Genomic DNA, 27,352 nt, shown 5'->3' with positions numbered 1-27,352 from the left:
TTTACTGTCAAAAACATAGAATTTATTGTTTTAAATCCTAACAGCTGTCTGTGGGAGTGGGCGTTATCTGCGAGGCCGGGGGCCCTGTTTGAAGTCAAGAGAGTGCAGTGCTGTGGCGAGGGCAGCGTACAGGTGAGAGGTGTTGAAACGCAGGCAGTACACTGGGCTACTCACAGCAGAGGACAGCTGGAACATCTGTGGCAAGGACAACCACAGTCATAAATGGCACTCACCCACACACATTTGATTCCATACACACACACACGCACGCACACGCACACACACACACACCTCTAAGCAGCGGGTTTGCCGCTTATCCCACGTCCGTATGACGCCATAGTAAGAGGAGCCACTGGCAATCATGTGATTCCCATCCGTCTGGATGCAGTAGAGGGCACTGTCGTGAGGCTCCTCCCACTCCATGACACACTTCCTGTTGGGACAGGAGGAAATGACATCAGAGAATGTTCAGAAAAAGTAGACATCCGTTTAATTTGAAATACAGCATGACAGCAATACGGCATTCATTTTGTTCAACTAACGTTGATGAGCTATGGTAAAAGGACCACTGCAACACAGTGCAGAGTGTGACTGGATTTAGGAGTGTGCACTCTGAAGAATTTTAAAGAAGGCAAATGTCTGTGTGCATGTTATGAGGAAGTTACATTTTGTATGTTGGTGTGCGTTTTGTGAGGACGCTGAAACTTCCTCTGTTGTTAACGGAAAGGCGCTGGGGTGTTGGAGCGCTAGCTGGGTTTGCAGTGGGGAAGGAGGTGGTGGTAGGGGAAGTATTTTGGGGGTTCTGCCAATAGAGATCGATCATCCATTAGAGCCTCATCAATAAGTGATGCACAGGGACCGAGAGCAGACAGAAGGGCAGCGGAGATGTCTGGAGTCACTCTCACAAGTATGCACATACGCAAATACACAAGGGCGCACATACAGATAGGCTTTTACACACACACACACACACACACACACACACACACACACACACACACACACACACACACACACACACACACACACACACACAGTCTGTTCGTCCTCATTTTAGCAATCTAATGAGTGCGAGATCAATTACCTGTAATTAGCCAGATTTCCATCCAACCAATGAATTACCTGACACATTAAAAAAAACTCACGGCAGGCCTGATGGAAACAGCTAATTTGTTGGTAAAATCTCCTTAATGCCAACTCGAAACAACACGCGAGGCAATAAATACATTCTGCCACAATTGCGGTGGAAACACTGTTATGAACAACTATTGATATAATAACCATGATGTCAAAGAAAACGTGATATATACATTGTAGCCTATAGCCACCACGTGGAAATGCATGAAGAGTTTATAGGCAGATGAAATCAGTTATGATGGACTTCACATCGTGGTTGTAAGTGTGTGACGAGCTTCATGCAAATTTCCAATAACTATCTAGGGTATTATTTGAATGCTGGTGACATGATGATCGGTGCTATGCTGCGCTAACATTATCGACCCAAAAAATCATCTTTCTCTTGTCGTATAACCTACCCTGTTGACTTTATCGGCAAACCGTTGCCTACACTAGAAAGCATACGCAAAAAACAGATTGGGAAAGTTTGCTATTTATCTCAACAGTTTTTGTGACAAAGCCACATCGGTAAAAAGAAACGCGATGGAAACACAATGAACTTCAGATTTTTATTCGCTACTTAGAAACTAAGCACAAAAGTGCTTTTAATGTGCACTAAAACACCACGCACAGCTTTTTATCAAGTCAATTTGATGGAAACACGTCTGGTGGGAAAATGCACTTCTTTTATTGTGTATTTTAGAATATACACATGAAAAGCTGATCGCAAATTGGATGGAAACCTAGCTAGTGGGTACTAAAGGGTTGAGAGACACCACCAGATATAGACAAATATAGCACCGATTCAACCAGACTCAAAGGAGGGTCGCCATCACAAGTCTACTTTGCCTGTCGTGGCATCTGAGGTTAAAGACATAAAATAACATTGTGTGTGTCTGAGAGTTTGAGCTGTGTCGGTTTCTCAGAGTGTGTTTTTCTGGGACAATTTGAGACAAGAGTGCATGAGGTAGACTAGGCCAATTGGGCTGACTCCTCTTTCTCTCTTTTTCCCTCTCTCTGCCAAACCTATAGCCGACGTGGTGTGTGGTTAGTCGGACGAGGTGAGAATGCAACAGTTTGTGAACAAAACGCATACACACTGACCATTTCACCCAGAGAATGTCACAGCCACGACACAAAAACATAACTAAATAAGACAATACCACATTGCATGAGAAAACTATTTGCCATGACCCAATTACAAAAAGCCACACTATAAATACAAAGAAACAACCCCAAAAAGATGATGAAATGACCCAACACACAAAAACACAAAACTCACATATTCAACAAGACCATGAGATGATTGATCAACCTGATAAAAGACACTACGTACATCCCAACAACACTACACAACATAAAGCCATAACAAGAGACAACACCAAGACAACACTGTATTTCAGACAGAGAACAAAGTGTGTGTGTTGGGCATGTGTTTTTGTCCGCTGGTCAGTTACACTCAAGGCGTCTGCGAGACTCAAAGTCCTGCTTTCAGCGGGAACCCAAGGTCCAGACACCCTGCACCACCTCACTGTCCCAGGGAGCCTCCTGGTGGTGCTGTGTGTGTGAATTATTGATGTCTAAAGAGGGACCCCCTCCCAGCCCAACCCCCCGCTCAACTCCCCAGAGCTAACTGACAATCAGCTCTTATTTGTGTTACTTGACTGACCCACGCCACACACACACACACACACACACACACACACACACACACACACACACACACACACACACACACACACACACACACACACACACACAGCACCCAAATAAAAAGGCACCCTCCCCTCTGATAGCAGGACCCTGCTTGGTTTGTAGTGGAAATGTGCAAGGGTCCGCATCATTCAGGTACCGCCCAGATTGGACTGGGTTGGAATATACTGTGCTCTTTCTTTTTGGAAGATGGGAGTGGAGGGGAATGATTGGACTGTGTTGATAGTGCTGTTATGTGTGCTGTGTTGACTCATAGCACGTGTGTGTAGATGTGTATGATGTAGCCGTGATGTTATTCTTGTTTTGGTATGGCTCAGAACGCCTCTTTGCCAATTATAATGCTTGACCGGAATCTACATTTTGACAATTTATACATAAATACAAACAAAATGATTGATTGACAGCTTAATATATGGACTACCTGACTGACAGACTGACGGCTGACTGATTGACAGTGTACCTGGGGCTGAGGCGAAGGTCCCAGGAGCGGATGTAGGTGTCATAGCCACAGGTGAGCAGCTGGACAGGCGACTCATAGACTATATCCAACACACCTGCACCCCGACGGAACTCTGAACCCAGACAACACAGCAGCTCACACCTGAGAGAGAGGGAGGATGGAGAAATAGGGAGAAAGTAAGAAGAAAGATGAAGACAGAGACAGTTCAGGGGAAGTTCTGCACCTAAGATCACAGGCATGTTACACTGTATCAATACTATAAATGCCTGCTGGCTACTGACTACTAATATGTCCAATACAGGATGTCCTTAGTGCTTCAAATGAGGATGTGCAGTTTTCACTTGAAACCATGAATAATAAATGGAGCCCCTACTCATTGATATAAGGTATAACTCACCTTAACCCACAGTGAGATGGATAAAACACTATTTCCACCTGTCTCGGTCTTTATAGCGGTTGATCCTTGATACACCCCTAAGCTCTCTGTGTGTATCTTTATATTCCCATATACTACCATTCTCTCTCCATCTCTATATTCCCAATCCCACTGGCTCCAGACCACCCAGAGGAGATCAAAGTCAACACCTCTCTATCTGGGAGAGGGCTCTGAGACTGATTACAGGGATCCCCCCACACTACAACACCAGGATGGTGAGGTGTGTGTGTGAGAGAGAGAGAGAATGAGCGAGAGAGAGAAAGAGAATGAGAGAGAGAGAGAAGACATCGTGGTGTATGAATGCACAAAGGATGTGTAAGGTGTGTGTATGGGCAGTACCATGCTCTTGTGATCACAGTCCTCCGTTGGCTGCCCACTCGGCGGCTCTGATTCTTGGAGAATAACTTGCCCTCCGCAGGGCGGATTATTGCAGAATAACTGTCTCTTTGTTGCGGTTTAATTCCCTCCATGACCGTGACTGTGTGTTACTCGCAGACCTTTGATACCTGCTCCCTAGCAACCATTTAAAGGAGGCCACTGGCCCTGGTGACCGCACTCCCTCCCCCTTCTCGCTCGTGCCCCCACTGCTCCAAACACCAGGGGCAGACTAGTAATCCGCTAGCCTCACCCCAGGGGGCCATCTTATTGGACGAGAGATTTCTCAGAGCTGGGGTCTAAGCCTGGCCAATGGGGAGTCCGTGATGGGGCTCTCTCTCTGGGATATGTGTCTGTGTGGGGTACCGATCCCTCATTTTCTTTTTTACTGCTAAAACCCAGAGCTTAACGCATGTTGGACAAAGAACACCTATACCACTCAAGCCACACGTGAATAATTGACTCATAACTCAAATGTGTCTTATAGACAGCCCCTACACCACTCAACCGACAAGGCAATAGGCCAATCAAGTCGTTATCTAAATACAATGTCTCACAGACAAACCCAATTGTGCTGATCGCACTCAAGGTCTTCGTGGCCCTCTAAAAATGTCAAACACCAAGGTGAGACGCTAAAAATCCAGATCCCTGAAAGCGGTCTTCACATCTGCGTCGAGAACTTAAAGCCATAATAGCACTGTGCGGTGGATGGCGAGCAGCAGAACAGCCGGGATTGTCAAATTGTTAGGTCACCACTTTTATGAGCCTCAGGAAGATTACAGGACGGAGCATAACCATATAATCTGTCAGAAGGACTGTATCTGCTAGTGCGGCTGCCGCTTGCCTTTGAGCTGCGGCTTGATTGTGTGATCTGATAATCTCATGTCTGGGTCCACACCATCACATACTTGAGTCTGGTCCAAAGCATGCCTGAGTGGGATGTTACATGGTTGAGTCTATAAAATAAACCTGACGAGTCGTTACCGTCACATACGGTCTGAGTCTGTCCGAATGTAGCCTGTCACATTCTTGAGTCTGTGAAATCACAGGGATGAGTCAATACCGTCACATGTTAGAGTCACTGTAGAATAGCTAGGACTCCATCATACACCAGAAAGTGGTGTATATATATATATATATATATATATATATATATACACACACAGTTGAAGTCGGAAGTTCACATACACTTAGGTTGGAGTCATTAAAACTGTTTTTTCAACCACTTAACAAACTATAGTTTTGACAAGTAGGTTAGGACATCTACTATCTGCATGACGCAAGTAATTTTCCAACAATTGTTTACAGACAGATTACAGATTATTTAACTTATAATTCACTGTATCACAATTCCAGTGGGTCAGAAGTTTACATACACTAAGGTGACTGGGCCTTTAAACAGCCTGGAAAATTCCAGAATATGATGTCATGGCTTTACAAGCTTCTTATAGGCAAATTTACATAATTTAAGTCAGTTGGAGGTGTAACCGTGGATGTATTTCAAGGCCTACCTTCAAACTCAGTGCCTTTTTGCTTGACATCATGGGAAAATTAAAAGAAATCAGCCAAGACATCAGAAAAAAAATTGTAGACCTCCACAAGTCTGGCTCATCCTTGGGAGCAATTTCCAAACGCCTGAAGGTACCACGTTCATTGTTACAAACAATAGTACGCAAGTATAAACACCATGGGACCACGCAGTCGTCATACCACTCAGGAAGGAGACGCGTTCTGTCTCCTAGAGATGAACGTACTTTGGTGTGAAAAGTGCAAATCAATCCCAGAACAACAGCAAAGGACCTTGTGAAGATGCTGGAGGAAACATGTACAAAAGTATCTACAGTGAGGGAAAAAAGTATTTGATCCCCTGCTGATTTTGTACGTTTACCCACTGACAAAGAAATTATCAGTCTATAATTTTAATGGTAGGTTTATTTGAACAGAATAACAACAACAAAATCCAGAAAAACACATGTCAAAAATGTTATAAATTGATTTGTATTTTAATGAGGGAAATAAGTATTTGACCCCCTCTCAGTCAGAAAGATTTCTGGCTCCCAGGTGTCTTTTATAAAGGTAACGAGCTGAGATTAGGAGCACACTCTTAAAGGGAGTGCTCCTAATCTCAGTTTGTTACCTGTATAAAAGACACATGTCCACAGAAGCAATCAATCAATCAGATTCCAAACTCTCCACCATGGCAAAGACCAAAGATATCTCCAAGGATGTCAGGGACAATATTGTAGACCTACACAAGGCTGGAATGGGCTACAAGACCATCGCCAAGGAGCTTGGTGAGAAGGTGATAACAGTTGGTGCAATTATTCACAATGAACTGTCAATCTCCCTCGGCCTGGGGCTCCATGCAAGATCTCACCTCGTGGAGTTGCAATGATCATGAGAACGGTGAGGAATCAGCCCAGAACTACAAGGGAGGATCTTGTCAATGATCTCAAGGCAGCTGGGACCATAGTCACCAAGAAAACAATTGGTAACACACTACGTCGTGAAGGACTGAAATCCTGCAGTGCCCACTAGGACCCCCTGCTCAAGAAAGCACATATACAGTGCCTTGCGAAAGTATTCGGCCCCCTTGAACTTTGCGACCTTTTGCCTCATTTCAGGCTTCAAACATAAAGATATAAAACTGTATTTTTTTGTGAAGAATCAACAACAAGTGGGACACAATCATGAAGTGGAACGACATTTATTGGATATTTCAAACTTTTTTAACAAATAAAAAACTGAAAAATTGGGCGCGCAAAATTATTCAGCCCCCTTAAGTTAATACTTTGTAGCGCCACCTTTTGCTGCGATTACAGCTGTAAGTCGCTTGGGGTATGTCTATCAGTTTTGCACATCGAGAGACTGAATTTTTTTCCCATTCCTCCTTGCAAAACAGCTCGAGCTCAGTGAGGTTGGATGGAGAGCATTTGTGAACAGCAGTTTTCAGTTCTTTCCACAGATTCTCGATTGGATTCAGGTCTGGACTTTGACTTGGCCATTCTAACACCTGGATATGTTTATTTTTGAACCATTCCATTGTAGATTTTGCTTTATGTTTTGGATCATTGTCTTGTTGGAACACAAATCTCCGTCCCAGTCTCAGGTCTTTTGCAGACTACATCAGGTTTTCTTCCAGAATGGTCCTGTATTTGGCTCCTGCCATCTTCCCATCAATTTTAACCATCTTCCCTGTCCCTGCTGACGAAAAGCAGGCCCAAACCATGATGCTGCCACCACCATGTTTGACAGTGGGGATGGTGTGTTCAGCTGTGTTGCTTTTACGCCAAACATAACGTTTTGCATTGTTGCCAAAAAGTTCAATTTTGGTTTCATCTGACCAGAGCACCTTCTTCCACATGTTTGGTGTGTCTCCCAGGTGGCTTGTGGCAAACTTTAAACTACACTTTTTATGGATATCTTTAAGAAATGGCTTTCTTCTTGCCACTCTTCCATAAAGGCCAGATTTGTGCAATATACGACTGATTGTTGTCCTATGGACAGAGTCTCCCACCTCAGCTGTAGATCTCTGCAGTTCATCCAGAGTGATCATGGGCCTCTTGGCTGCATCTCTGATCAGTCTTCTCCTTGTATGAGCTGAAAGTTTAGAGAGACGGCCAGGTCTTGATAGATTTGCAGTGGTCTGATACTCCTTCCATTTCAATATTATCGCTTGCACAGTGCTCCTTGGGATGTTTAAAGCTTGGGAAATCTTTTTGTATCCAAATCCGGCTTTAAACTTCTTCACAACAGTATCTCGGACCTGCCTGGTGTGTTCCTTGTTCTTCATGATGCTCTCTGCGCTTTTAACGGACCTCTGAGACTATCACAGTGCAGGTGCATTTATACGGAGACTTGATTACACACAGGTGGATTGTATTTATCATCATTAGTCATTTAGGTCAACATTGAATCATTCAGAGATCCTCACTGAACTTCTGGAGAGAGTTTGCTGCACTGAAAGTAAAGGGGCTGAATAATTTTGCACGCCCAATTTTTCAGTTTTTGATTTGTTAAAAAAGTTTGAAATATCCAATAAATGTCGTTCCACTTCATGATTGTGTCCCACTTGTTGTTGATTCTTCACAAAAAAATACAGTTTTATATCTTTATGTTTGAAGCCTGAAATGTGGCAAAAGGTCGCAAAGTTCAAGGGGGCCGAATACTTTCGCAAGGCACTGTACATGCCCGTCTAAAGTTTGCCAATGAACATCTGAATGATTCAGAGGACAACTGGGTGAAAGTGTTGTGGTCAGATGAGACCAAAATGGAGCTCTTTGGCATCAACTCAACTCGCCGTGTTTGGAGGTGTAATGATGCCTATGACCCCAAGAACACCATCCCCACCGTCAAACATGGAGGTGGGGCCTCCCGGGTGGCGCAGTGGTGAAGGGCGCTGTACTGCAGCGCCAGCTGTGCCATCAGAGACTCTGGGTTCGCGCCCAGGCTCTGTCGTACCGGGAGGTCTGTGGGGCGACACACAATTGGCCTAGCGTCGTCCGGGTTAGGTAGGGCTTGGCCGGTAGGGATGTCCTTGTCTCATCGCGCACCAGCGACTCCTGTGGCGGGCCGGGCGCAGTGCGCACTAACCAAGGTTGCCAGGTGCACAGTGTTTCCTCCGACACATTGGTGCGGCTGGCTTCCGGGTTGGATGCGCGCTGTGTTAAGAAGCAGTGCGGCTTGGTTGCATGACTTTCAACCTTCATCTCTCCCGAGCCCGTACGGGAGTTGAGACAAGATAGTAGCTACTAAAAACAATTGGATACCATGAAAAAGGGGTAAAAATAACAAAAATAAACATGGAGGTTATGCTTTGGGGGTGTTTTTCTGCGGAGGGACAGGACAACTTCACCGAATCAGATGGACGGGGCCATGTGGCCTAGCCAAGAGACTATCTGTGGAGGGACCTGAAGGTTCGAGTTGCCAAATGTCAACCTCGAAACGTTAATGACTTGGAGAAGATCTGCAAAGAGGGGACAAAATCCCTCCCAAAAATCCCTACCATTAAAATTCTAGACGGATCATTTCTTTGTCAGTGGGCAAACATACAAAATCAGCAGGGGATAAAATACTTTTTTCCCTCACTTTCAGTGAGGTAAAAAAAAGTCCTATATCAACATAACCTGAAAGGCCACTCAGCAAGGAACAAGTCACTGGTCAAATACCGCCATAAAAAAGCCGGACTACGGTTTGCAACTGCACATGGGGACACATGGAGAAATGTCCTCTGATCTGATGAAACAAAAAGAGAACTGCTTGGCCATACTGACCATCGTTATGTTTGGAGGAACAAGGGGGAGGCTTGCAAGCCGAAGAACACCATCCCAACCGTGAAGCACGGGGGTGGCAGCATCATGTTGTGGGGGTGCTTTGCTGCAGGAGGGACTGGTGCACTTCACAAAATAGATGGCATCATGAGGGTGCAAAATTATGTGGATATATTGAAGCAACATCTCAAGACATCAGTCAGGAAGTTAAAGCTTGATTGCAAATGGGTCTTCCAAATGGACAATGACCCCGTCATACTTCCAAAGTTGTGGCAAAATGGCTTAAGGACAACAAAGTCAAGTATTGGAGTGGCCATCACAAAGCCCTGACCTCAATCCTATAGAAAATTTGTGGGCAGAACTGAAAAATCATGTGCGAGCAAGGCCTACAAACCTGACTCAGTTACACCAGCTCTGTCAGGAGGAATGGGCCAAAATTCACCCAACCTATTGTGGGAAGCTTGTGGAAGGCTACCCGTAAAGTTTGACCCAAGTTAAACTATTTAAAGGCAATGCTACCAAATGCTAATTGAGTGCATGTAAACTTCTGACCCACTGGGAATGTGATGAAAGAAATAAAAGCTGAAATAAATAATTCTCTCTACTATTATTCTAACTTTTCACATTCTTAAAATAAAGTGGTGATCCTAACTGACCTAAGACAGGGAATTTTTACTAGGATTAAATGTCAGGAATTGTGAAAAACTGAGTTTAAATGTTTTTGGCTATGGTGTACGTAAACTTCCGACTTCAACTGTATATATATTTTTTAAGATGCTATTAGATCCATAAAAACAGGTCATATTTACTACAAGTTAGTTAATACTATTCTGTAGCTGATTTGATTGCATGAGGAAAGGCAATATGAGGGTGTGCGCACCAGCTAGGATGAATAGTGGCTGGTGCGTGAGAGAGAAAAAAAATCTGTAGCGAAAAGTTAGGCCGAGATGCAAAAATATACTTCATTTAATCCATGTTCGAGAAAATACAAAAGGTGAAAGTGCAAAGTGCTAAATAGAAAAAGGAGCAAATGATTGCATGTCACCAAGGATGATGTCTACAATATGGACATGTGGGAGTTCAGAGATCAGTAAGGTGCACTTGGGAGATAGATCATATGGGCAGTATACTCCAGAGTGGAGAGAGGGAACTGCTGCTCTCACACCAATGTTCTGTGACCCCACTCAAACTACAGAGTAGCTAGTGCCACTGGCCCAGGATGAGCCAGAATGTGGGACTTAACTAGCTGTGATATGGGGTTGACATGAGGCAAATCACATTCCCAGTAATTGAGGAAATGAACTGAAATTCGACTGAAATAAAATATTGAATGCTCATGTTTGTCTAAGGGGAAAATCGGTTTCCGGTTAATAAATAGTGAGAATTTGAGATAAAATGAAGTCCAACACTGAATTGATTTTGGAAGGTTAGTTGACTGTCCGCCATTGACTGACTGACTGACTGTTATGAGAGAAGTGACTGTCTGTGATACACAGGGAGAATTAGTTAGTCCTGATTTAATGATTTAAGCCTATCTGGTCTCACTGCAGGAGTCAGGTTGGCTTTCGGGCCACACACACTCGCACATATATACACAACCAGTTTGTGAAAGGAACCATTAATGAATTTACAGACTTTAAACAGGAGAAGCTAAGGGGATTCTCTCTTGGTGTTGGGGGGGGGGGGGGGGGGGGCTATAGAAAAGCAGTATGGGTGGGAGAGCTCTTGTAAGGTTAAGTCTGGTGTCTAAACTGGGCCTGGGGACGTCCGCGCTGGGAAACAGCCACTCCTCTGAAAGGATGTCAGACAGGTAGAGAAAGAGTCCTGCTGGGGTTTTCAGACCCTAAAACAAACAGTGGGGACTCAGGGAGCTGGGAGAACCGCGGGACACAGAACCGGGCAGGAATGTACGGGCAGAACAATGGCCACCTTTAAATGTCACACGCGTTCTCTCCAAAAACAATGCCCGTGCAATTTGTATAACAGAGCGACCTCCCAACGCAGACATTTAACCCCCGCTTTTCAGAGAGGAATGCCAGGAATCTGCCAGGCGATTGTGGGGCTCCTTTGACGGGAATCTCGGAGCGATGGTTGGGGTTCTTTGATGCTTTTTCCCTGTTTATCCACGAGCGAAGGCACCATGAAAAGTTGGGGTGCGCTCAAAAACGCCACTTGTGTGGGATCCCTCTGTATGGGTGATCATAGGCTTTGTACTATCGAGATGAAAAAGACACAGAATTAATTGCAATGGGAGAAAAAAGAAATGTGTTAAATTAAATTAAAATCAAAGCCACAATGGGTGAATGGTCAAGGTTCCTTTGCCCCACATAAGTGGGAAGGTTCTGGTTTTGCATGGCAACACTTAGAAGGGTCAACAAAGAGAAACTGATTTTTAATGAGCCTGTTATAGAATAATGCCAGGACATGCTTCATTCAGGTCACGATTTCTTGAAAAATAATTAAAAGAGTAAAATAGTTGTTTTGTGAAACTAGATTAATCACATAAAGAACACAGACAGAACACATATCCCTTTCTTCCTCCCCTAGTCTCCCTCTCCCCCCCTTTTTCTCCATCTATATTTCTCCACCTCTTTCCCTCTCTTAAAGAAAGTGGCAGTCCATGACCTGAGCATCAGCATCTTTGATCTCAGTCACATCCTGTGCCACTATTTTCCATCCTCGGATGACAAGTCATTTCTGGAATCAGCAACATGTTGTGGTTCCTGTCTTGTTCAGATCCTGATGCACTCAGCTGCTTTACTGGCTATGTTTGGTGCTGCAGGTGTAACGGTGTCTTGGTTGTGATCTTTTCTCTGTGATGTGTCTGCTGTCAAAGGGAGTGTGGCCGCACTAATGCACAGGGTTGGGTTGGGATGCTGCTGGTAGTCTTAGGTTGGGGTGGAGGGGGGTGGATCGTGATGGTGGTGTGTCTGGAGAGGTTGAATATGTGCTCTATGTGTGTGGTGGGGTTGCTGTGTGTGTGTCTGTATCTGTGTTTGTGTGTGCGCACGTGCATCTGAGATATGGGAAATAAGAGACCGTTACAGACACACAGAGTACCCCCATAACCCTCATCCTGCTGTCATCGGTGTACAGTATGTGCCCTGCCCTCTCCCAGACCGCTTTTTGTACCTCAGCTGATTACCAGACAGGAAGTCACAGTGGGGGACACAGATCAGCCAGGCCACTTGTCCCAATCATCATACTACAGCAAAGACATAAGATTTTTCAGGCTTGGGACTTAAAATATTTACTCCTAAACTGAGAAAAAAACACAAACCACAATACCTGAATATTATTCTGCATGTACATACTACACAAGGACATGTTGTTCATGTTTTCTAGCAAGAACGAGCTCTGGTACACTGTGTCAATATATTTTCGGGAACACCTGCAACGCACAAATAACTTCCCCTCCCTTCTCCTTCCCTTCCTCCCTTCCCCCGTTTCCCCAGCTCAAATGTCCATGTCATTTGGAGCAGGAAGCGCCTTTCTCTGTCCAGCCCGGGACGTGTCAGAAGGTTTAATTCGGCAGGTAAAGCTGGGAATTACAGTGGCCTGTCAGGGCTGTATCAGGTTTAAGCTTGGGCTTTCAGTGCCAGGAATTCTCCCAGCCCTCCTTTGAACTTCTCAAAGCAAAGGCTTTTAGACGGGATGATGAAACAACAACTATCATTACAGCCAGGTTCCACTTTCACTGCCGTGATCAGTTATACTGACAGATGGGCTAGGATGGGAGGTCTTGGAATAGTTGGGTTGGTAAGAAGTGGGTTGGTAGGAATACTACTGGTGGATGATGAAGGGCTCAACTCTAAATGTCTATACTGTATAGGAATGTACTTAAAATGCTTGGTCATGGTGCACTGTTGTTTGTGGGTTGTGTGTGTGTAGTAAGTGGTGTGTAAAGTCTGTGTGAATCAGTGGAGTATGTATCTGTGTGTGTGTGTGTGTTGTGTAGTTAGTTACCTTTCAACATCCCAGATCCGCAGAGGAGAGAAGTTCGCACAGCAGGCTGTGCCAGTCACGAAGGAGCTGTGGAGGAAGACAACAGAGGAACGTTTAGGAAAACTGGGAACACTGAGACACCTCGAAGGGCAAAGCTAAAGGGTGACACCCTCAACAGTCTCCGGTCAGAGACACACGTTTATTGTTTCAGTGGTGAGAGAGAAAAGAGGAGAAACTAAAACACTCCTTTGATTGGACTGACAGGTCGGAAGTAGTGGCCTAGGTATGCATGGGCGGCACAGGGGTGAAAGGAGAGGAGGGGGGGGTGGAGGGGTGTAGTAGGGTCTGTGTGTAGAGGGTGGGGTGGGCCAAAGGGGAGAGGGGCAGTAGGGGGGCTTCTGTTAGCTCTGCCCAGGTCTGAGGCTTAGGGCCTCCTGCAGGTTTGACTGACAGGGGAAGGTCCAACACCCTGGGGCACAACCACCATTTGATTATCTTTTGACTTTCTTTTGTACCACTTATTCATTTACTATGTTTCCGTTTTACTTCACAGTTTCAGCATCAACTGCTTTCGCATACAATCTCAAGAAAGCACAGCAGATCTCAAATGAAAAACAGCGGGATAGAATAGCCAGAGAGAAGGACAGAGAAGTAGACAGATAACTGTGTTGAAGCAGTGGTGGTTTGGTTTGGTTGGCGTTTCTTCCTCTGACGGCTGGGTGGGTTGGCAATGGGGTAAGGGTGGCGTGGAGGCGCTTTGCGTTGAGACAGGGGTAACGAGGGGCGTGAGCGGGGCACGGGAGGGTGTACTGAGGCACAGGGGCAGCTGTCAGGCCCGTTAAGCGGAGAGGCCCGTTAGCAAAGCCCCCGTTAATTAGTGTTGGGTAAACTCATTTGGTCCAATCAGGGCGGCGGGCCCTCAGCGAGTATGACCTCTGAACCCTGGTGACACAAGATACAATAGGGTTAAGGTCACACTCGCTGCCTGGCCCTTATTACTCTCCATTACTCACATTACTCACCCCTCACTGGGCTCCCCTCTGCTGGGGGAGGAAGGGGGGTACACAGCACAGACATACAATGAACCGGTTCTGTCCTCCCGAGCACTGGCCTGATCTAGGGTCAGATCACTCACTGATATTATAGCTGCTAAGGTCAAAGCCTCTCTCGCCTGATGTGGGACAGGTGGCCCCTCCCTAAAACCCCTCACCCACAATCACCTCCCTGAGATCCTACTACCACTCCATCCTGAAATCACCCCCTTCTCTGTAGCCTCCCAACCTTCTCCCTCTCCCTCTACTTCCCAGTCCACTCCTCATTATAAGGACATGCTGGGCCTCTGCTGCCGTTTGGGTAACCTCATCAGCTGGCTGCATTATCTAAGGGGCTGTGTGGCAGGGTCACACAAACTAACTCAGACCCCATTGGGAACCCAGCCAAATGAACACACACACACAATCACAGACAAGCGCACACACATAATTACACACAGACAGAAACACGCACACTGAGCCCCTGCTGGGAGAAGAGCCCAACAGTACCAACATTGTTAGCTCCAAATCAACAAGCTGACCGCACAGGGCGCTCCACGCTTTCCCAAGACCACCGCAAACGCTCCACTTCTGTTAACCCATCCCCATTCTCAGCCCCAAAATCACTTCTAGTTTCCTAACAAAGAGGTGAACAACAGCCTGGTCTAGGAATCTAGTCTAACAAATTACATGTTATGAGAATTATTTCTCAGTTTTAATAGGGGATTCTCCAATTGCTTTCCTTAGAAATTAAAAAGGTTACCTATTTGAACCTTCTTGGAGTCAAACTGCAGTATATCAAGTCCGAAAGTCAAACACATAGAAAGTACATTTAGTGTCAAACACCAGAAAGTAAATGTATGGACTTAGGAAGCAGAATTTGACTCTAGTGTTCTAATGATATGTCCGTTCTACAGCCTGTGGGTTAGGGGTGTACTTTGGTGTCGGGCTGCACATTCTAAGCCACCAGTTTGGCTTTAGCATTTGGCTTGCATCACTAGTCACTACAAAAGGATACAATTTCCATGTGTAGGACTTTCAGCTTACTACCTAAACAGCTGTACTACACCAAATGGAACAACTACACTCCAGTCTTGCAACGTTTATTCTTCTGAGAGACAAGAGAAACAGATACGCACTGTCAGTTGAATTTCTCCTGGCACTAAATGTTACATTTGACCTGACTCCAATTCTTTCGCCATTGCCAAAGATTGGCACCACTTTCGTGAAATTCAAAGAATCCCACACAAACCTATCGCATGAACAACAATACTCCAAACAAAACAAGTAAGTCACCATTTTTCTAAACTAAACCCCAGCCAATTACAGAAGAATAGGCTAAATAGCAGAGATGAACACAGACCATGCAGGCGCTGGGAATGTAGAGGCATGGCGATGGACTCCAGGGGCGATTTAGCTATGCCCCTGCCCCCCTTTTCCTCCCTTCTCCCCCCTCTAGGCAAAAGAGGTTGTTAATTTGTTGCGCTTGACCCCCGGCTTTGTGCCCGCCGTGTATCTAGTTTGTAAAAAGTGCTTTTATCTGCTCTCTAAATATGTCTGAGCTCAAAGGGTTATGATGCTTTTATATCAGCCGGGAGGGGGACAATGGCAGGGGCTCGCCAAGACCCCCCCCCCCCCCTCCTCCCCAATACCCCACCCCCTTGGCCCTTTTGGCTTCTGTTTGTGTCCCCTCTGTCTGAGGTCACCAGGACAGCACCAGGACATTCCACACACAGCCCCTCTGCGCTGCTCTGCTCAGCCGGCTGGAACGGAACAGAACGGCCCGCCACCATGTATTGAAAACACAAAACACCATCCGGTCTCGCTATACTAACGGCTAACCTCCGAACAAACAACAGCTAAACATTAAAGTTCAGATGATGTCGATTATGAGTCTAGTGGATTCCTATAATGGATTACAACAATAGACTCTATTTAGCAGACTCTTTTGTCCAAAGCGACTTACAGTCATCGTGCATGCGTACCTTTTACATACGGGTGGTCCCGGAAATCGAACCAACTATGCTATGCTCTACCAGCTGAGGACCAATAGACAGACACAAATGAGGATTCATTCATTGTGGTATGTGTCAGCTCAGCTCCGGTTCCCTTGAATGATCAGAGACCTTGTCACTCATCTTCTTCTCACTCAGAAACATGAAAGGAGCAACAGTCATTAGGATACTGGATTATAAGAACTAACATCCATTCAATTGACCATTGGACCATGTTGGCAAATTGAGGTCTGTGTGTAAAGAAACAAAACAAACATCAATGCTTTCAACAAACAATCAATTAAACCTAGACCATCCACGAGAAGAGGGATATTTCAATGTTGATAGAACACAATTAATTAATTCAATAACAGAATCTGATATACCAACCCATGTTGACTGGGCAGTTGTATCATTAACCCAATTTATGCCATGATGTCGATCACGAGTAGCGTTGTTTCCCTTCTGTACATTGAACAGCAGGCCTAGTCTCTCAGGTAGAGCAAGTGAACCCGAGGAACACCTGTATGAGGTGGTGTGTAATGAGAGGCCTGTGTATGTGTGTGTTTGTCAGGTATGTCTGAGGTGCTAGTATGTGTATGTCTGTAAAATGACTTTGAGCAGTGTGTGCACGCGTGTGTGTGTATGAGGTGGGCACATGGGTATGTGTTTGAAGTAGCTTAGGAGTGCCTGTGTGTAAATTTGAGGTACCGTATGTCTGTGGAATGTGGGTGTCGGGTGTGTGTGTGTGTGTGTGTGTGTGGTGTGTGGTGTGTGGTGTGTGGTGTGTGGTGTGTGGTGTGTGTGTGTGTGTGTGTGTGTGTGTGTGTGTGTGTGTGTGTGTGTGTGTGTGTGTGTGTGTGTGTGTGTGTAATGAGTGGTTCAGAGGAGCTGTGATTATTCTTGCCTCCTGCAGTGTGGGTCCTCCGGCTCTGTGGGCCCCAGAGAAAGCGCCCTGTATTTAGCGTGTGGGAACGCACATTCTGCCCCTTATCGCTGCATTGTTGCAGTCTCTCTCTTTTCTTCTCTTTTTTTAACTAATTGAATTCTTGACTCCTGAGCCACAGGCCGAGCCTGAGAGAGACGAAAGAGAAAGACATGAATTTCAGGCTTTTTCTTGTGGTTGAGTGGGGCAGTTCAGCAGTGGGGGTAAAATCAGGGCTGGAGGGGGCGTCTCCCTGTACTTTGATACTAGAGGTCAGAGGTCAGTCTCCCTCCGTGGTGAGAAAGTGGCGAATCGGGGCGGTTTATCCAACAATCATTTTCTTTGGAAACGTTCAAAGGCATTGCCCCTGCAACATCTTTGTAGTTGTGCTTGAGGAATTCTAAACAAAACAAACCCCGAAAAAGCGCCCCTTTCTCACCTCTCCTCAGGGTAGCTTCTCCCTCCAGTGGCTTCCAGCCCCCTCCCCTTTACGAGTGGTCAGTATAACCCCCCCCCCCCCCCCCCCAATCTTGCCGACATACATTGTGTAACTGCATTTTGGCACTGAGAAATGGATTGATCTTATAGGCTCTTTGACACTGAGCATCAAACCTTAATTGGTTCTTTGGAGTGGTCTGTTATTGGCTATTCCGTTCTGCTAACCCTGTAACACATGCACACAGGTGATACTCTGGGTGTGTGAGTGACAGATTTTGTGGCGAATCTCTTATGGAATACAGTTGGGTCATTCTCACAAAACAAAAATTTGATCCCAAAATTCTCAGGTGTCATTTTAAAATATTTACAAAATGTATATATCTTGGATCACTGAGATTAAGATTTGTACTTATCAATTTCATAATTATTACTATGTTTTTTTTATCAGATATTATGCATTCTACCACCATTTCCACAATATTCTCATTACGGCAACAGTCCAAAAAAGAAATAAAGAAATCAATTCATCTTTTTAACATTCCTCCTCTAATGAAAAGGCCTGAGTTAAACATAACACTGAAAATGCACATATCATAAAATGATTATAAAATGTAAGACTTTTTCCCAATTTTAGCTTTTTAGCCATTACATTAATGAGAAGGCCAAGCGGGGTAAAGGGGGGTGTTTGAGAATAAGAACCTCATTCTGGAGGCATATAAGCAAATGAATTAACTTAACTTCTACTCCTCTAGATGATGCATCACGGGTGGATAAAACTTTATATATAAAAACTGATTGGAGTTTTTACAGGAACTTGAGAAAGTGTTACATTAATGAGACATGTCCACCGACTCTGTGTTTGTACATAATAAATATAATAGTTCAACGTAAACATTTTTAGGATTTATGGATAAACTATAGCAACACAGATTATTTTTCATGAGAATGGTTTCATGACAATCACCCAGTTATCCTATTAACACCAGAGTTCCAGCCAATCCATTTATCAAATTGCATTTGTATGGCTGCAGTTTTTCAAAGAGCCTATATATGTAACAAAGAGTCGGACTTAAACCCTCAATAAAAACGCAGAGGTAACAATGGCAAGAATTCCCTAGGAGGGAGAAACCTTGCTTTCATGACATTGTTCCTAGAGCATTTCCTTACTCTTCCTACAGAGCAGCAATACAACAGCAATAAATAGTATCATCACTCAATAAAACAACCTATGGTACGAAATCCACTCAGTCGTGACTCCATACTCTCTCCCATCGAACAGTGTGATCTGCCACGACAGCTCCAGCGCTCAACCTGTCCGGTCTTGTTGGCCCAAGCCTATTTGCAGGGAACACCTCAGTCAACTACTAACCACCTGCCCGCTTCTTTATCATTCAAAGAAACTGTACCAAGAGTGGAAAGAGAGGGTGAGAAAGGGAGAGAGGAAGAGAGAAAGACAGAGATAGAGACATGGTGGGAGAGTGGAAAAGCCAGCATTTAGACCCATGTCCGCCCTCATCCTCTCTCACTAATACTACAAGTCCTCATATCTAATGTGTAGTCTTGGTACAGTGTCAGAGTCAAGTCTAAGCCCGGATTCGACCCCTCTTACTCAATTGCTAGTCAATGACAGAAAACCTCTAGGACATGGACCCAACAGAGCCCAGTCCTATTCCAATAACCATGTGCCATATTTATTAAAAAAAAAATATATATATATATATATATATAGTGGGTTAACTGCCTTGTTCAGGGGCAGAATGACAGATTTTTACCTTGTCAGCTCGGGGATTCAATCTAGCAACCTTTCGGTTACTGGTCCAACGCTCTAACCACTAGGCTACCTGCAACCCCAGGTAGCCTATATGAAGTGGGCCTCGGGACAGAGACAGTATCACACAGCGTGGCGTGGAAAGACATTCAATTGAGAAAAGCATGAAAGAAAGGGCCAGATCAGGGCCAGATCTACTGCTGGGATCAATCTCGCCCAAAGTAGGCAGGGACCAACACGGAGTCGCATCAGCATTGGCATTTCAATGCAGCCACAATACACCTCTTTGTAATCCTTTAATAGACTTTGAGATGATATTTACTGGAAAACCCAAGAGAGAGAGATGGAAAAAGAGGGACACCACAAGAGAGGAAGATTACAGAGAAAGGGGGGAATGGGAAGGATAAAGAGGGGGGAACATTTCGCCGCCCACAGCTTGAACACGAGGGTGAATATGAGAAAAGCAGCGACAGCGGCAGTGTAGCAGAGCGGGGGGATTCCTTTTGCTGCTTCATTCTGTAGAATGACTGTGAGAAGGACATTTCTGGTAGAAGGACATTCTACTCCAAAATGAATGACACCATCTGAAATATACGCTTCCCTTTAAAAGCATTATAATTTGTAGCCCAACTGATGCAGCATAGCGGCTTTAAATAAATAGGCTGGAGCATGGTGTTTGCCCATCTGCATTCGTCTCCGACTGAACATTTTAGAGGGTCTTATCTTGTCTGCAGCGACAACATTTTGTTGTTTTAAAGCTCATTTCCTGCAATTCTACACATTTTGCCTTGGGGCGGGAGAGAACATTTTGCCTTGGGGCGGGAGACAACATTTTGCCTTGGGGCGGGAGACAACATTTTGCCTTGGGGCGGGAGACAACATTTTGCCTTGGGGCGGGAGACAACATTTTGCCTTGGGGCGGGAGACAACATTTTGCCTTGGGGCGGGAGACAACATTTTGCCTTGGGGCGGGAGACAACATTTTGCCTTGGGGCGGGAGACAACATTTTGCCTTGGGGCGGGAGACAACATTTTGCCTTGGGGCGGGAGACAACATTTTAATGTTCTAAAGAGCGACTGCCTTTAAAAGCAACTTTTCTTTTTGAAAACAGCCTATGTGGCATCGATATGAGTCCGAATGTACTACAATGTGTAAATAAGATCATTTTGATCATAAAGTCAGTCTCGTCCAAAAAAAATGGTGTGTCAAGGAATGAAGGGTACCATAACAGTTTCCCTTGGTTTGGGTTTATTTCAATCCTGCCCACAGCTTGCAGCACACAAGTAATCATCAATTCGGAGTGCAGCTGCACACGACCTGATCGTAATGCCCATGGTCATACTGCCGCCGCTAAATTAATATAGGGCAAACACTGCCATTGGGTAATATCAGTATAGTTGTGGTAGTACCGACCACAAAAGTGGATATGGTTAGCAGGGATTCAATTGGGCAGGGTCCCGCCCAGCCTGAGACCCGGGACCTACAGTACAATCAAAATGAGAGCCAGACAAAGCTGAGACCCGGTACCTTTTGGTTATTTGAATTATCTGATGAAAAATTGTTGACCCCATTTAATATGCCACAGCTAACAACAAAAGAAAGCAACAGCAAAATCAGACAACCCCATAGTAAAACAGTTTACCTATTCAATTGTTCAGCCTGTCACATTCTATGCGAAAAAATTATATTCTTCTTGAGGCGCATTCAAATTGCAAGTGTCGCACTCAATATCATGACAGCATAACAGTTATTGTTATGTGTGGCTTAGTTGGTACAGCATGGCGCGTGCCACGCCAGGGTTGTGGGTTTGATTCCCATGTGAGACCAGTACGAAAATGTATGCACTCACCAGTGTAAGTGGTTCTGGATAAGAGTGTCTGCTACATGACTCAAATGTAACATTTAGAAAAGCACCTCTAAAGTTGTAGCTACAGTATGGTACCAACACTACAGTTAGCCATCGCATAGCAGGCTGATCTCACACATCACACCAGCCCCATCTCCTGCTGCACCCTAAAGCGGGGGGCCCCCCTACTCTTTAGATTCCTTGAGCATGAAGCAGGGACAATTACATTTAAAACATAAGGAGGTCCCCCCCACCAAATCAAAAAACATGCTGCTTCCACCATTTTGCTCCCTGTCGCTTTCAACTGTCATTTAAAACAAGATAAAACTAAAGCTTTCAATGCCCCTAACTGACCCTTAACGGGTAAGAGATAGCACCTGGGTCATGCCACACAGTTGGTAGAGTAGAAAGGTCTACCATAAAGAGCTAGGTTATTAGATTGATTTTGAGCCATTTCCTTATTAACGAGACCTGTGTCATGCAATCATTTTAAATTAATTGGCGGTGCCATCACATGTAATATTTGACAAAGCACTGACTAAGCGATGACATCTCTCTCCTTGTATCCTCTTAGCTCCAGGAGTGATGAGGTTGCAAGGGGATAGGTGGGCTTATAGGTTTGTCAGCGAGTTGACACCTCGGTTCCAGGGGTCTATTAATTAACCAGGTCATTGGTCAGTGTGTGGAAGGAGCAGGTTTATTATGAGGGGGCAGCAGGCTGAGGCACGGTTGCTATTTCAGCCAGCAAATTGGAGAATTAATGATGTGGATAATCGCCCCATACTCTCAGATCTAAAGTTCTGGCTGAGCAGACAGGGCCACCGGGGCTCAACGTGAATGTGTGTGTCTGTGTGAGAGTAATATATACTGAAGGAGTGTGTGTGTGACAGAGCGATCGAGTGAGTTCATACTGTCTGTGGCTGTGTGTGTTTCTACAATAAAAGTGTGCGTGTGAAGTTGAGTTTATACCGAATGAATGTATGGCGGGGGTCAACGAGCAGAAACAGCCAGTCTCACTACAGTTTCAGTCTTCCAGGTCTACCTGAATAAATTCAAGTCAATTCATGGAAATGTAATGCATGAACAATCCACCCAGAAGATGATGGTGTCTCTGATTGCCTGAATTTAACAGAGTTGACCAGGGACCTGTCAGCCGAGGAGAGCTGCCCTTTGTTGCTGTGACTCATGGTGTTTCCACTCTGCGGCGGCGCTAAGGCCAGTTTGAAGGATCAGCTGCCTGCCGGTCTAGGGCAGGTGGTGAAGCAGGGATACTGTTACAGCCTTGTGCGTCTGTGTGTCATTAAGGGTGTCCCTGTGTGTGTGTGTGTGTGTGTGTGTGTGTGTGTGTTCGCTCGAGTGTGTGTATGTATGTGCTCGTGTGCTTGCTTTCGTGTGTGTGAGCATCATTAAGTGTGTGGGTGTGTAGCTACATGGCTGAGCAATCAAAGGGCCTATGAAGGCAACCCCGCTTTGCCTTGATATCCTGTTTTTTCACCTCTCTCGATCCCTCTTTCACCGTTCCCCAGACCACCCGAGGGAAATAAATATTGTCCTATTCAGTAACAGAGGACAATGAACCCACCGCTCAGGTTAATCTAGCCCCAAACTCAACTATCACCCAAACCGGTGGCTGACAACTGTTTTGATGCCAATGGCATAACTGAAGTCAGGGTGTCGTACTGACTGGTGGGGGTTGTCCGGGGGGGCAGGACTCTACCTTTTGTGCACTCATGTATGATGTTAGTGTAGCTGTTTGACTGTTTTGGGACATTCTAGGCATGTACATTACATACCTCTGTGTGGGACTAATAGCCACAGACCACACCCTGTCGTTCATAGGGATCGTGTCTCTGGGGCAGTTGGAAGACAAAGTCCAAATCTGAAAGGAAACATTAAGAAAATACGAACATTAAAACCATAGTTGTCTGTGGTTGACAGTACACCCTAATGTGCCACAGAAGCTGCGTTCCCACAGGCAACCCAATTCTGATATTTTCCCACTAATTGGTCTTTTGACCAATCACATCAGATCTTGTTCAGAGCTGATTGGTCTAAAGACCAATTAGTCAAAAAAATATCAGAATTGGGCTGCCTGTGTAAATGCAGCCAGGGTGGAACACACAGAGTTAATGATATCAATTTGTTCGCCAAGCTTGCATATGACACATACTTTGGTTGCCACCCAATGTGAAACTACAGTGGAGCCCTATTTCAGCCAGTATCATCTAAACAAACGGACACATTGGGTGCTAGAATATTAGTGTGTCTCACCCGGGCTGTTCTGTCTCTGGAGCCGCTGACAATCAGTCCTCCTCTGCAGTCCAGGCAATTCACTTCCTGGTTGTGACCTGAGTACTCCATTGAGAACCCATTCCTCCTGTGGTGCACCAGGATCTTACCATCACTGAAAGAGGCAGATAATAGTTCACTATAACAGACATGAGTACATTAAGTGGAATGTGATATCTTTGACTGAGAGTGTGCTTCTATGGCCGTGGGTCTGCAGTAGTGATGATGCTTCAATGACCTTTAGTTGAGGCATGTACACAGTAAGAATGGCAAGTGAGTATTGAAGCAACATGATAGACTGAACTTCAACCACTGATATTATTCCTTTCAGGAGTTTGAGTTAAGTTGATTACTGCTGATTACCTTCCTCCACTAACGAGGTGTGTGTCAGTCACAGCAAATCGACACACGTCTTCCAGGTGTCCTGAGAACAGAGCCATGGGGCTGCGCTGGAGCTTCCCCGTGTCCGGCCTCAGATGGTACGCTCCGATGTCTGCAGCCTGAGACAGATACAGCACATCCCCGTCTAGCTGTATCCACGGCAACAAGCTGTAGGGGGAACACACAATCAAATAATGGAAAATACTCTGACATACAGTACCAGTCAAAAGTTTGGACACACCTACTCATTCCAGGATGTTTTCTTTATTTTTACTGTTTTCTACATTATAGAATAATAGTGAATAAATCAAAACTATGAAACAACACATATGAAATCATGTAGTAACCAAATAAGTGTTAAACAAATCAAAATACATTTTATATTTGAGATTCTTCAAAGTAGCCAGCCTTTGCCTTGATGACAGCTTTGCACATTCTTGGTATTCTCTCAACCAGCTTCATGAGGTAGTCATCTAGAATGCATTTCAATTAAGAGGTGTGCCTTGTTAAAAGTTAATTTGTGGAATTTCTTCTTAATGCGTTTGAGCCAATCAGTTGTGTTGTGACAAGGTAGGGATGGTATACAGAAGATAGCCCTATTTGGTAAAAGACCAAGTCCATATGGCAAGAACAGCTCAAATAAGCAAAGAGAAACGACAGTCCATCATTATTTTAAGACATGAAGGTCAGTCAATGTGGAAAATTTCAAGAACTTTGAAAGTTTCTTCAAGTGCAGTTGCAAAAACCATCCAGCGCTATGATGAAACTGGATTTCATGAGGACCACCACAGGAAAGAAAGAGTTACCTCTGCTGCAGAGGACAAGTTCATTAGAGTTAACTGCACCTCAGATTGCAGCCCAAATAAATGCTTCACAGAGTTCAAGTAACAGACACATCTCAGCATCCTGTTCAGAGGAGACTGCGTGAATCAGGCCTTCATGGTCGAATTGCTGTGAAGAAACTACTTCTAAAGGACACCAATAAGAAGAAAAAAGTTGCTTGGGCCAAGAAACACCAGCAATGGACGTTAGACCGGTGGAAATCTGTCCTTACGTCTGATGAGTCAAAATTTGAGATTTTTGGTTCGAACCGCTGTGTCTTTGTAAGATGCAGTAGGTGAATGGATGATCTCTGCATTTGTGGTTCCCACCGTGAGGCATGGAGAAGGAGGTGTGATGGTGCTTTGCTGGTGACACTATCCGTGATGTATTTAGAATTCAAGGCACACACAACCAGCATGGCTACCACAGCATTCTGCAGCGATACGTCATCCATTCGGTTTGCGCTTAGTGGGACTATCATTTATTTTTCAACAGGACAATGACCCAACACACCTCCAGGCTGTGTATGGGCTATTTGACCAAGAAGGAGAGTGATGGAGTGCTGCATCAGATGACCTGGCCTCCACAATCACCCAGATTGAGGTGGCACAATGACTAAAAGGAGAGCATGATTCTCTCTCTAGTTGAAACCTTGTGAATGGTAATCTAGGGATAGATTGTAAACCCACCATTGACTCTCTGGATAGTGCTTACTGGTACTCCTAATGAGCTTTTCAGCCCCAACATCTAGAACTATAACCTATTCAGCAACCATTTTCCAATGTTTAATACATTTTACTTGTATACAGCTTCATTAAAAAACTAACAATAACTCTTCAGGACCTCTTTTGCAATTTCTTCTCCCTAAACTTTCACCAGCCAATCCCTGTCGTGTGTTCAGTGGCGCAAGAGATGAGATGGATTAGGGAAACTCCTGAAACTACACTGTGGTGCCATGATGCCAAAACTCACAAACACACTCACTTAATCCTCCATTTGAGCATGACTTCCTTTCTGCAGATCCCATGGCACCAGTTCTGAGATACCTTCACTCTGTCCTTCAGAGGGATGTGGGGATACCTGTAACATGGATAGTGATGTGATAACACAATTATAACCCTTGAAGAACACCACATAAATAAAACCTCTGAACGGACAATGCACACAAACAATGCCCAACAGGCGTAGAATTACAGCATTGTGTGCTGTATATTAGCAGATATGGTGTGAATATCACAAGGAATAGCAGAAGGCCTCAAATAGACCCATATTGTCATACTTGAACCCAACACTGTCGTCCAGAAAACTAGCATATGTGTTCACATGTGTTCAGGAGGCCTGTGCCAGAGGGGGTGGATGTGAGCTGGAGGAAACAGCCTGCTTCTCTCAAAGAGCTGTGGGATGTGGTGTCCTGTAGCGCTCAGCAGGATTACCAAGTTTATTTACACTGCTGTTAGGCTGCACCTCAAAGGAGACCCATGGTTTGATAAGAGTGGCTGTCACTGTGGCATAAGTAGCTGTGCTGGGGGAGAAGGCAGTAATGCCAGAATGGCTCAGGTCCAATTCACAATGTTACGTTCTCTAGAACAGTGTTTCTAGACCAGTCAGTCAGACTCAGGGCTTCCACGGCAGCAAGTGGGAAACAGGCTATATATATTTCATACAATGAATATATCCTGAAAAACAGTGTCGTCATGTCAACATAACTGCAGTCATTGGCCGAGGATATTCTTCTCAGGATTATGTAGCACCATGACTGTGTGCAACAAGGAATGTGTTATTATGCAGCTACAACTTATCTGTAAACGCCGTTCAGATATCTACAGCAAGTAACCACGAGGCTATCTGTATGCGTTTTTACAACACATAAACGTTTTCCATGGGCACTATGCTGAAACAGTATAGCCCATGTAGTGCATGCTACAGTGTTGCATAACTTTGCATCGAGAAGGATAGCGGTGTGAATGGCAACAACTGTAGCAAGCCGCGTGGAAGTAGATGTAAACAACTCTTGGGAAGTCATGATGCTTATCATGAAACGACCACTGTACCCTACTTATTGTACGAATAAAACAATATTTCTTACACATCTGCTCCTTGTCGTGTAATTCCAGTGTTTATTAACTCTTTTGCTATCTTCCTCCATACGGCGTCACGATTTGCAAAATGGTAAATTGTTTTGCAAACTTGAGAAAGGCGACTCAAAGACTTGTATTCCAAATATGACATAATGTGGTAGAGCACAACCTCTGGTAACTGGAATAAGAACATTTTAAGTTCGTATTGAAGGTTTCTCTTTTCCGTTTCTGTATTGCCCTGTATCTTTCTCTTGGTGTATTGCCTCTTCTATGGTAGTTCTTAAAAAAAGGGTTTAATAGCGTTAAACAGTAATCCATGTTCTTAGAGCGCGTGAAAAGAGAAGATACAGGAAGCCATTCCAAAACAGTGACGAAAGATCACGTGGTGACGTTGTGCGACGTAATGACGTATTATATAACTATATATAAAATAAAATACAGTTGTATTTGTCACATGCGCTGAA

At 44.7% G+C, this 27,352-nt stretch overlaps 1 protein-coding gene across 1 annotated transcript; it reads right to left on the bottom strand.

Moving 5' to 3' along the window:
* Positions 1 to 27,352, bottom strand: fbxw4 (F-box and WD repeat domain containing 4). Its single transcript, XM_036983601.2, has 9 exons — positions 26,897 to 27,352; positions 25,795 to 25,890; positions 23,971 to 24,156; positions 23,590 to 23,722; positions 23,112 to 23,197; positions 13,337 to 13,402; positions 3,290 to 3,430; positions 292 to 433; positions 1 to 195 (listed from the first exon to the last, which is right to left on the bottom strand). The coding sequence occupies exons 1-9, from the start codon at positions 27,079 to 27,081 to the stop codon at positions 64 to 66; spliced, it is 1,167 nt and encodes a 388-aa protein (XP_036839496.1). The 5' UTR covers positions 27,082 to 27,352; the 3' UTR covers positions 1 to 63.

The sequence above is a fragment of the Oncorhynchus mykiss genome, chromosome 1 (assembly GCF_057628025.1).
Source record: "Oncorhynchus mykiss isolate SJ-2025 chromosome 1, ASM5762802v1, whole genome shotgun sequence".
NCBI classification, from domain to species: Eukaryota; Metazoa; Chordata; class Actinopteri; order Salmoniformes; family Salmonidae; genus Oncorhynchus; species Oncorhynchus mykiss.
This window is presented reverse-complemented; position numbering and strand designations above follow the sequence as displayed.

Excerpts from the sequence above, each read along its gene's own strand:
- fbxw4 (XM_036983601.2), bottom strand. The coding sequence starts at position 27,081 with ATGTTCTTATTCCAGTTACCAGAGGTTGTGCTCTACCACATTATGTCA. Across the intron at positions 23,723-23,970 it reads CACCTCGTTAGTGGAGGAAG|TGATGGTAAGATCCTGGTGC; the intron begins GTAATCAGCAGT and ends TGCCTCTTTCAG. Across the intron at positions 13,403-23,111 it reads GCTATTAGTCCCACACAGAG|CTCCTTCGTGACTGGCACAG; the intron begins GTATGTAATGTA and ends CTTCCTCCACAG.